This window comes from Panthera uncia, chromosome D1 (assembly GCF_023721935.1).
Source record: "Panthera uncia isolate 11264 chromosome D1, Puncia_PCG_1.0, whole genome shotgun sequence".
NCBI lineage: Eukaryota > Metazoa > Chordata > Mammalia > Carnivora > Felidae > Panthera > Panthera uncia.
The window spans coordinates 5,647,484-5,659,435 of NC_064808.1; the positions used below are offsets into that span (position 1 = coordinate 5,647,484).

Below are 11,952 nucleotides of genomic sequence, written 5' to 3' on the forward strand. Positions count from 1 at the left end.
ACTGGAGATAAACTGCAGTCAAGTGCAGAAAAGCTGGGGACTAGTGGAGGGAAGCTGGAGGATTCAGGAATGGGGAGCATAAATGAAGAGAATATTGAAAGGTTGATAGAAGTTACTGGTGCTGAGATGGAAATTCCTGTTGAAAGAGTGGAAGGGAATGATGAGCTCGAAGGGGCTAAGGAGGCGGGACTTGAGGAGGATGTCTTGGATGGGGTGAATGATATTGCTGATGAATCTGTTTCCGTGGAAGAGAAAGAGGTTACAGGTGAAGGTAGTGGTGAATGAGGCAGATGAAGGACTGAAGCTAAAGAAAGAAAGGGAAGCAGATAGCGGAAGTGTTGCAAGTCAAAAAGGAGAAATTAGAGCCAAGCAGAGCATTATTGACCCTGAAGAGGTAAACACGAGAGAGGCAAGGAGAGCACGGGAATGAAGAGCTTCTGGGGTTGAAGGTGGAGGCGAGGGCCAATGGAAACAAAGAAGGGTGAGAAAAAGGGAAATGGGAACATTTTGAGGAGAAAGAAAAGATCTGAAAATGTGTTGATAAGTAGAGGAAAAGTGGAGATTGGCTTCTTGGAGAAGAGCTGTGACTTGTAGGGAAATGTTTGAGAAAGGGATTTGGGATGGGCTAGAAGATTTCGTTTGATGTGTGATTGGGTTTACGAGATACAGAAGAATGCATAGTGAGAAAAGTGGAAAATTACAGAAGGACAAAGGATAGGTAATGGAGGTTGTGTAGGAAGAAGCAAGCTGGAGCGAGCAAAGAAAACTTCTCAACGAGGATCCTGAAGAAGAATGAGGGGCTCCAAAGTGACCAAAGCAAGAGCAAAGAAAATGAGGGAAGAGAAAAAAAAGTAAGAAGTCAAATCCCATCATAATGATTATGTGTGTTGGGTTTGAAAGTTATTTCCTTTACTCTTTCTATCATGCGTGCCCTCCCATGGAAGCCAGTTTTATGATGTAATGGGACAGGCCTCTTGCAGGGCCCCGTACATCTGGACCAAGCTCATCCTAATGGGTCTTCCCTCTAACTGGCCCCCAGATGTATCCAGAATAATTGCTGGCCTCCACTATTTCAGTCACTTCACCATGATCACCATTTCCATGGGTTTCCCTCCCCTTCGCACATCAAATTCGAGTTGCTCATACTCAATTTGAAGTTACCTCAACTATTTGTGTTATTGTTTCCATTTTTGACCCATGTTATATATATATAATACACATTATATATGTGTATTATATATACACACATTATATATGTGTATATACATTATATATGACATATACACATTGTATGTATATACACATATATAATGATATACATTATATATCATGTATATCATATATATTTATGTATAAATATATATATATATATATATTTTTTTTTTTTTAAGAGAGAGATTGAGAGAAAGTGCTAGTGGGGGGTGGGGAGAGGGGCAGAGGGAAACACAGAGAATCCCAGGCAGGCTCCACACTCAGTGTGGAGCCCAACCCGGGGCTTGATCCCACAACCCTGGGATCATGACCTGAGCTAAAATCAAGAGCCGGACACTCAACCAACCGAACCATCCAGGCGCCACTCCATCTTTGGCTTTTATTTGCTCATCTAATCACGTGGACTTTTCCTCTTGTGTCAGTCTCCTTTGGGGCTTTCTTTTATGACTTCCACATGCCATCCGTCATCCACTGTCATCCCAGGGAAGAGAGGACCCCCTGAGTGCCTGCTGTCACGACATCAGTGTCAGAACTTAGGTTCTTAGGTCCTGTTTTTCTCTTGGATAGGGATGTAAGGAGATGACAGAAAGCAGCCATGGAGTGTTAGGATGAAAGAAATATTTCTCCCTTTTCCTCCATATGCTTTTATTCATTCATTTACTTACTTATTTTTCATGTAATTTTTTTAAGCTTCTTTATTTTTTTGACAGAGATAGAGAGTGAGCGGGGAGGTGCAGAGAGAGGGGGGAGACAGAGAATCCCAAGTAGGATCCGCGCTGTCAGCGCAGAGCCTGACGCGGGGCTTGAATTCACGAACGTTGAGATCATGACCTGAGCTAGAACCAAGAGTTGGACGCTTAACCACCTGAGCCACCCAGGAGCCCCACCTCCATGTACTTTTAAAAGTCTGTAATATTTCTGAGGAGTAGAAACTTCACCATATCATAAGTATCATGACACAAATTTAGAATAGACTCATGTTTTTATTTTGTTGAATATTTTATTTTTGAAAGAGAGAGAGAGAGAGAACACAAATAGAGGAGGGGCAGAGGGAGACACAGAATCCGAAGCAGGCTCCAGGCACCGAGTTGTCAGCACAGAGCCAGAAGCCCGACGCGGGGCTCGAACTCACGAACCGTGAGATGAACAGAGCCAAAGCTGGACACTTGACCGACTGAGCCACCCAGGTACCCCTAAATTGTTCATTTTTTACATACCCTTTGCTAGTTTTCTGCCAAGTTTCCAAAAGATCTGTAAAGCCCATGTCATAGTTTTGTTCATCTAGTCAAACCTAATAGATAATTTATTAATTTCGCTTTTTTTTCCCAGCAATTTCCTTCTTTGAGTCCTTTGTCGTCTGGGTCTGACGTAGAGTGGCTCTGTTCTAGGCTTCCTCCACAGCTACTTTCCTGGACTTCTTAACCCTTCTCTCTGTTCTTCTGTGTTGGATCTCCTACTGCCTGGATCTTCGATCTTCTCCCTCTCTCTTGTTTTACAGTCTTATTTTGGTCAACCACATCCTCTAATAGCTTCCAGAGATGGATATGACCTGTTTTTCTTCCGTATATGAATTACCTGTTTTCTACCACGCTGACGGGTCAGCCTGCCCTCTTGTCTCATTTTCTGTGCTTCTGCTATAGGACATTGGAGCCCGGTTAGGGCTCTTATCTTTTTTTTCTATTTTTGTCCCTCTTTTTTTATTCTACTCTCTGGACAGTGTCATTAACTTTACCTTCTTATCCTTTCTATTGAGGGTTTTGTTTTTTTTTTTTCAATTTCGATTCTCTTGTTCACTGATTGTTTCTTTTTTTATATAGCATTTCTGTTTTTATTTCATGTACATGTTCTCTTAGCTCTCCAAGGAAGAACTTTCCTGTTTCTAATTGTTCTGCTTTTCTTATTGTTTCCTTTGAATTCTTCGCCCCCCACCACCCTTTTCTGGGGTGTGTGTGTGTGTGTGTGAAGTTTTCCTCAAATGTTTGATCTTATTCCTGTGCACAGATGGGGCTTGTTAATTGACGGTCTTCATTCTTTATGATTTTTACTGTATTTATCCCTTTATTTTCATCTTGGTGAGGTTTGGAGTTAAACATTGTGTGTTCAGTCTGCCGTGTTTGACAAAAAGTCTCCTCCAATACATTTTGATTATTCTTTTTTTTAATGTTATTTATTTATTTTTTTCTAATTTACATCCAAATTAGTTAGCATATAGTGCAACAATGATTTCAGGAGTAGGTTCCTTAGTGCCCCTGACCCATTTAGCCCATCCCCCCTCCCACAACCCCTCCAGTAACCCTCTGTTCTCCATATTTATGAGTCTCTTATGCTTTGTCCCCCTCCCTGTTTTTATATTATTTTTGTTTCCCTTCCCTGATGTTCATCTGTTTTGTCTCTTAAAGTCCTCATAGGAGTGAAGTCATAGGATTTTTGTCTTTCTCTGACTGACTAATTTCACTTAGCATAATACCCTCCAGTTCCATGCACATAGTTGCAAATGGCAAGATTTCATTCTTTTTGACTGCCGAGTGATGCTCGATTGTATATACATACGACATCTTCTTTATCCATTCATCCATTGATGGACATTTGGGCTCTTTCCATACTTTGGCTATTGTTGATAGTGCTGCTGTAAACATTGGGATGCATGTGTCCCTTGGAAACAGCACACCTGTATCCCTTGGATAAATACCTCGTAGTGCCATTGCTGGGTCGTAGGGTAGTTCTATTTTTAGTTTTTTTGAGGAACCTCCACACCGTTTTCTAGAGTGGCTGCACCAGCTTGCCTTCCCATACATTTTGATTATTCTTAATTGAATTTTCAAGTGTAACCCTGATTTTCATCTTGAAGGTAACTTACTATTCCCTTTATGAATTTTCCTGGGTCAAAGTGACTAACATAGTGAACAAATAAACCTCAGCACACAGCAAAGTACTAGATCAGTGATTATAAACGTGCTGTAATTGCTCTCATCTTAAAAAAAAAAAAAAAAACGTTGGGGCACCTGGGTGGCTTGGTCGGTTGTGTCTGACTTCGGCTCAGGTCATGATCTCACAGTCCATGAGTTCGAGCCCCGCGTCGGTCTCTGTGCTGACAGCTCAGAGCCTGGAGCCTGTTTCAGATTCTGTGTCTCCCTCTCTCTCTGCCCCTCCCCTGCTCATGCTCTGTCTCTCTCTGTCTCAAAAATAAATAAACGTTAAAAAAAAAAACAACGCATCTTAAACCTGTTATCTCATTTTTAAAACAACACAAAACCTCTCTTGACCACACACATAGTCCCCTCTGGCTACCGCCCCATTTTTCCTGGCTCCCTGTGGTAGGCACAAAAGTGGCCCCTCGAAGATATGCTCACTTCCTGATCCCAGGAACCTGTGCATATGGCCTCATATGACAGAAGGGTGAATATTAGCTGACATGGCAAGAGATATGATTAAGTTACAGACCTGGAAAGGGGGAGCTTATTCTAGATCATCTGGGTGAGCCCTAAATGCCATCACAAGCACCCTTATAAGAAAGAGACGAAGGAGATCAGACACAGAGAAGAGGAGGCGGCCGTGTGAGCCCAAAGCCAGAGGCAGGAATGATTCGGCCACCAGCAGCTGGAACGGCAAAGAATGGATTCTCCCTCAGAGCCTCTGGAGAGTGTGCGGCCCTTGCCAAGGCCTTGCTTTTGGACTTTTGGCCTCCAGAACTCTAGTCTCCGGAGGGAATACATTTCTGTTCTTCTAAGCCATGCAGCTTGTGGTAATTTTCTACAGCAGCTCTAGGAAACTGATACATTCCCTTCACAGCAGGATTCCTCCAAATAGTTGTTTACCCTTTTTCTAATCTTCTCCCTTCCTTTTTATCCAGCTGTTTATATTGGACTTTTAAAAACATACAGAAAAGTTGAAAGTTTAGAGCAACTAACTATTCTTTGCCTGGATTTAACAGTTGGTAATAGTTCGCCCTGTTGTGCTTTGTTAGTACCTCACGGATCTCCCAAGAATGGAGACATTCTCCTCCAGGGGCACCTGGGGGGCTCAGTCAGTTAAGCGTTGGACTCTTGATTTCAGCTCAGGTCATGATCTCACTGTTCATCGTGAGTTTGAACCTGATGCTGCTCTCTGAGCTGACAGCACAGAGCCTGCTTGGGACTCTCTCCCTCTCTCTCTGCCCCTCCCCAACTTGAGGTCTCTCTCTCTCTCTCTCTCTCTCTCTCCCCTCAAGATAAATAAATAGGGGTGCCTGGGTGGCTCAGTCGGTTAAGCCTCTGACTTCAGCTCAGGTCATGATCTTGTGGTTTGTGGGTTTGAGCCCCGCATCGGGCTCTGTGCTGACAGCTTAGAGACTGGAGCCTGCTTCAGATTCTGTGCCTCTCTCTCTCTCTCAAAAATAAATAAACACTAAAAAAAATTTTTTAAGATAAGTAAATAAACTTTAAAAAGTTAAACAAAGACATTTTCCTCCATATCCACAACACCTAAGTAAATTAGAACATTTTAAATTTAATAAAATAAAAATTAAGAATAATTCCCTAAAAGCATCTAATATTCAATCTATATTTAAATTTCCTTCCAAATAAAATAAAATAAAATAAAAATTTCCTTCCTTGTCCCCAAAAGATCTTTTATAACCTTTTTTCCTTGACCCAGCATGCATTCAGGGCTAATGTATTGAATGTGTTTGTTAACTCGTTTTAATCTACGTTAATTTCCTCTAATTTTGTTTTTAACAGCTTTGACTTTTTAAAGAATTTAAGCCTGTTTTCTTAGATGTCTAGCATTCTGGATTTGTCTAGTTGTGTCCAGATGGTATCATTTAGTTCATTCTTCTATCCACTGTAGTTCTCATGTACTAGAAGTTGGAGCCATAGGCCCTGGTTTCTTTCTCTGTAGCACTTATCACCTCTGACTCAGAATTTGCCTTCTGTCCTTTTTTTATTATCATCTTTCCCCAGTAGAATATAAGCCCCATGAGGGAATCAATGTGTGCCTGCTGGGTTCCCTGTTCTAGTCTGCTGTCTAACCAACACATAGTAGGCACTCAGCATGTGTTTGTGATAGGAACTAAAGTCATATTAAGTGACTTTACCTGTGTCACTACTATTTAACATCTAATGGGAAATTGCTAGAATAATTTACCCTGTTCCTTAGAATAAATCACATTTTTTGAGGCCTCAAATGCCTGAAAATATCTTTATTCCATATTTGAGGTTTGTCTAGGTATAGAATTTTCCCTCAGTAGTTTGAAGACATGCCCCTTTGTGTTCTTCCTTCACTCATGGCCATTGAGAGTCCACATCCATTTTCGTGCTTGAGCCATTGCGCATGAGCAGGCGATCTGTATATGTGGTGTTTTCTTCTCCTTGCCTCTGTTATTTCTGCTAATTTACTGGTCAGACGTTTATAGCTTGCTTATCCTTCTATTCTCTAGGAACTCTGATCCCATAGTTGGACAATAAAATAGACATAGTCGGTGTGGGCAGAATCGTAAAGATAAGCTACAGAAGGCTCAGCCCTAGAAGTAGGATCTTTTTGCAAGTGGTGACAGCTAACATTTCCTGAATTCTTCTGATAATCTGAATAATTTCATAGACACCATGCTAAGCACTTTACATGCTCCCTGTCATTTCATCCTTCCAACAACTAACTCTCTGAGACGGGAACTATTACCGTGTCAACTCCACTGGGTAGAAACTGCCAGGGCCATGCCCTGAGCCCACAGCTGCACTGGAAACCACCCTGATGAACTACCCCCTCTGTTCCTACGAGACAAGGCCTGCTACTGGGTTTCCCAGCCCGCCAAAGCAGGGTCTGCGATCCTGCCCTGGGGGCGGGCAATGAGGCGGGGCAGCAACCCGGTCCAGCTCTTCAGTGAGGCGTGTTGAACGAGTGCTTCGGTGGCAAGTTTTAAAGAACATAATGCCAAAAAGCAGTGATGTTTATTTTCTTTCCCAGATCTCTGCCTTCCCAAGATCATCTGCTCCTAGCCTCGTCTGGTGATTCTCTGAGCACCGAGAAGTTGTCGCCTCTCTTAAAGGAGGCCCACACAGGCACGAGGTCAGGACAGCTGTGTGGGGCTCTCCAATTGCACTGCACAATGTATAAATGACGAAGGAAATAATCAGACCTGTTCTTTGGATGGATTACATTTTCTCCTGGGACACCGGATGCATTCCACTGAGGCCGCAGAAAGGAAAAGGATTGAGACGCCACGACAAATGGAGGCCACCTTGTAAGTGCCGATATTTTCAATCATCTAGATAGCTGGAACTTTATAGATGTAATATCCTTTAAAATTAACCAAAATGCACACATTTGAGGGCATCGAGGCTCTCGAGTGATTTTATGTATCTCTATTGTCCTGTTCTTTCTTTGCATATTTGCCAAAGATCCTGTTTCTTGCAACGGGATGTGTTAAAAATGACTTTATGAAAAAAAAAAAATGACTTTATGGTTTGGCTTGTGTTTAAATGCCCCCCTTTGCCGGTCCCATTAATTCATTCAGCAAACACTGAACACTTACCGTGTGCCAGCTGGGAATGCAACAAATGTGAAGGACCAGGTTCTTGCCCTTGGCCACCTGTCTCTTGTTGACACAGACCTCTCAACACGTAGAGGTCCGTGCACCGTGAGGCGGGCGAGGAGGGCGCTATGTACTAAGAGGGGCGTAACTGCAGAAGGGGGAGGGCCTGGCCTTGCGGCTGGTGGCGGGGGGCAATCAGAGAAGCCTTCCTCGTGGAGGTGACCACTTGGGGCTGGACTTAGAAGGGTGAGAAGGGGTCCACGCTGGGTGAGGAGAGGACAAGCAAACATTCTCAGAAAGAAGATTGCTGAGGACAGTGACTGGGGACTGCATGGCTCAGTCAGGAGAGGAGAACAGTCATTTGGTGCAGCCGGAGCAGAGAGAGTATTATAGAGACTGGCACATTCTGGAAAACAGTATGGGAGGTTCCTCAAAAAATCAAAACTAGAACGACCCTACGACCCAGCAATGGCACTGCTAGGTATTTATCCAAGGGCTACAGGTGTGCCGTTTCGAAGGGACACATGCACCCCCATGTTCATAGCAGCGCTATCGACAACGGCCAAAGGATGGAAAGAGCCCAGATGTCCACCGATGGATGAATGGATAAAGAAGATGTGGGATATCTATACAATGGAGTATTACTCGGCAATCAAAAAGAATGATATCTTGCCATTTGCAACTACGTGGATGGAACCGGAGGGTATTATGCTAAGTGAAATTAGTCAGTCAAAGAGAAATATCATATGACTTCACTCATATGAAGACTTTAAGAGACAAAACAGATGAACATAAGGGAAGGGCAACAAAAGTAATATAAAAACAGGGAGGGGGACAAGACAGAAGAGACTCATAAATATGGAGAACAAACTGAGGGTTACTGGAGGGGTTGCGGGAGGGGGGAGGGGCTCAATGGGTCAGGGGCATTAAGGAATCTACTCTTGAAATCACTGTTACACTATATGCTAACTAACTTGGAGGTAAATTTAAAAAAATAAAATAAAATAAAATGATAGAGACTGGCAGGATGTGAGCTTGACATAGCCTGGGACAGCCTTGAATGCAGGGTTAAGGAAGTTAGCCTTTGCTCTGTAGGCGACAGGGAGAATGACACCATGAGATCTTTGCTTTACATGGCTTACCAAGCTGAGAGACGTAATCAACAGGGTGCAGCATCAGGGGGGCTCAGAGTGGAGCACTGAGTAGGTGCTCAATAAAGTGGGAGATATGATTATTAGGTCATTAAAATGAACAGTTCAAGGGGCACCTGGAGCGTCTGACTTAGCTCAGGTCATGATCTTCCGGTTCATGGGTTTGAGCCCCACGTCAGGTTCTATTGCTGACAGCTCAGAGCCTAGAGCCTGCTTTGGATTCTGTGTCTCCCTCTCCCTGCGCCTTCCCTGCTCATGCTCTGTCTCTCTCTCTCTCTCAAAAATAAACCTTGGTGTGCCTGGGTGGCTCAGCCGGTTAAGCATCCAACTTCGCTCAGGTCATGATCTCACAGTTTGTGAGTTCAAGTCCCACGTCAGGCTCTGTGCTGACAGCTCAGAGCCTGGAGCTTCCTTTGGATTCTGTGTCTCCCTCTCTCTCTGCCCCTTCCCCGCTCGTGCTGTCTCTCTCTCTCTCAAAAATAAGCAAACATTAAAAAAATAATAAAATAAAATAAATACACCTTAAAAAATATTAAAAAAAAAAAAAGAATGAACAGTTCAAGGTAGAGAGGTCAAGGCTATGAGCTAAAGCAGAGAAAGTGGGGACAAGAACCAGAGGATAGATTGGAGGGGGTTTTAGAAGTCCTGTTGAACAGGATTGCTAATTAATTGTGAATGGATGGTGAGGAGGGAGGCACCGCACTTAGACATAGCAGTAGCTGACGCGTATCATCCGGTGCTTACTCTGTAGTTAGGCGCTTTGCCCTAACTCATTTAATTTAATCCCATAATAGCCATAATAGCCCTATTAGAGGGATTGTATTACTATTCGCTTTTCATAGGAGGGGAAGTTGGAGCCTGGAGTGTTCCACCAAGGCGACAAGGCAGGTATAGTGTGGTAGTGGTTAGGATTTGAACCCAAGACAATCGGCGCCCTTAGCTACTACACAGCTTCAGCAGCTGACTGAAGTTCGGGACCAACCGATCGGGATGTGAAGTGACCACTTCAGACAGCAATTACGCAAGTGGCAGATTAGGGCCTAGAGCCCGCTGAACCCACCTTCTGCCCCCCCAGAGCTCACAGACAGGCCGCTGGGTACCCCATCAGGCCATAGCCGTGTTGTGTTTGTCTTACAGAGTATTTTTAAAAACATTTTTAGAACTGATTGCTAATGTTAAAAAAATCTAGAGTCACATTAAAGCCTGCTGGATTATTTTTATTATTATTATTTAAATATTTTATTTTATTTTATTTATTAAGTTTTTTTGTTTTTAACATTTACTCATTTTTGAGAGTGAGACAGACAGAGCATGAATGGGGGAGGGGCAGAGAGAGAGGGAGACCCAGAATCCGAAGCAGGCTCCAGGCTCTGAGCTGTCAGCACAGCACCTGACGCGGGGCTTGAACTCACAGACTCCGAGATCATGACCTGAGCTGAAGTCGGACGCTTAACCGACTGAGCCACCCAGGCACCCGTTTTGTTTATTTTAGAGAGAGAGAGAGAGGGTCAAGTAGGGGAGAGGGGCAGAGGGAGAGAGAGAGAATCTTAAGCAGGCTCCATGCTCAGCACAGAGTCCGAAGCAGAGCTCAGTCCCACGACCCTGGGATCATGTCCTCGGCCGAAATCGAGAGCCGGCTGCTCAACCGACTGAGCCAGCCAGGGTCCCCAGCCTTGATTATCTTGAAAAGTGAGAAAATCTGGCCATACTGGGCCCATCTAGCAACCCTTGCTGCCTATTCTGTGTTTCCTTCAGCTGGGACCTGTGCTCTCCCGTTGGCCAGAGCTCACCGGCCTGGGGTCCCTGCCCACCTCCACGGGTGCCGGAGTTTGCATCCCTCGGCCACAAGCTGGTCCAGTCTGATGCGAGGCTGTTTTTGTGCATTTCATCCTGTGTCAAGCCCAGGCCTCCACTGACGGTTAAATACTCCTTTCGAACTTCAGGGAATATAAGATAAAAACAAACAACACATTTTGCTTTGTTTTTTCCCTTCATGCTGTGGGAATTGAGAAAAAATAATCACCCATCCACACTTGAATGCCCACAGGAGGAGGGCCACGGACAGGCAGTGTGGGACAAAAGTGAATGGTCACAGTTCCTGAAACCAGCACCAGGTGAAAGGAAATCTCAATCGTGCGGTGGAAAACAGCAGATGTAATGGCAGCTATACAAATCATGCTGTGACCTCTTTCTGTTTAATTTGTTCGGAACTTAATAATTTGCCTGGGTTTTGAACTGGCTTCTTTGGGCATGTTACAAGGAAGCTTTGGAGGAAAATACGTGTGCACGTATGCATGTGTGTGAGGCGTGCGTGGGCCATAGCTTACACTCCGTAGCTTGGGATTCTCTGCAGAAGTTGGATTTCAAAATTTTATTTTAAAATTTTTATGATTTATTCAAGATTTGCAAAGATGTTTCTGTACCACTAAGTTAAAACGTGAGGCACAGGGCAGCAAACATGTTCCCATATTAAATATTTTTTTTAATTTTTTTTTTAACGTTTATTTATTTTTGAGACAGAGAGAGACAGAGCATGAACGGGGGAGGGTCAGAGAGAGAGAGGGAGACACAGAATCCGAAACGGGCTCCAGGCTCTGAGCAGTCAGCACAGAGCCCGACGCGGGGCTCGAACTCACGGACCGCAAGATCGAACTCGGAGCTTAACCGACTGAGCCACCCAGGTGCCCCCCCCCCATATTAAATATTTTGTTGCCCCAAAGGTGTAACCATTCCCGCAGCAGCGGTCAGCTTGGCTACATCATGGATTTTATGCTTGTGTGGTTGTCTGCAAGTCGTAAGCTGCACTCGGAGACACGGGTTCAAATGAGAAATAGAGCTGACGTCAGAGTTGTAGGAGTTTGACTCCTAATCTGTGTTGTCTGTAGTGACACCTGACAGTTTCCCCTCACGCCACCCGATTCAGGAACTGGAAGAAGGCAGCCGCTGCGGCTGGGCTGGAGTGTCTCAGGCCACCGGGCACCATTCTGGGAGGGCCCCTGCGTCTCAGGGTTCGCTGTCCATCTCAAAAGGGTCATCTGTTCTGTTAGACCACACCACCCCCACTCTCGAGAGGCCAGCCCCGCC

General features: G+C 44.3%; 1 protein-coding gene across 8 annotated transcripts in view; it reads left to right on the forward strand.

Annotated features, from left to right (window-relative positions):
- Positions 1-6: 6 nt before the first annotated feature.
- LOC125912255 (uncharacterized) overlaps positions 7-11,952 on the forward strand; it is a 41,255-nt gene continuing 29,309 nt past the window's right edge. For all 8 annotated transcript variants that reach the window (XR_007454662.1, XR_007454660.1, XR_007454659.1 and 5 more), the window contains exons 1-2: positions 7-851; positions 7,150-7,426. Coding sequence is in view for 4 of the 8 variants with exons in the window: in XM_049616596.1 (XP_049472553.1) it covers positions 7,300-7,426 (127 nt within the window). In the remaining 4 variants the exon portion in view is untranslated. The remainder of the gene's footprint in view (positions 852-7,149; positions 7,427-11,952) is intronic.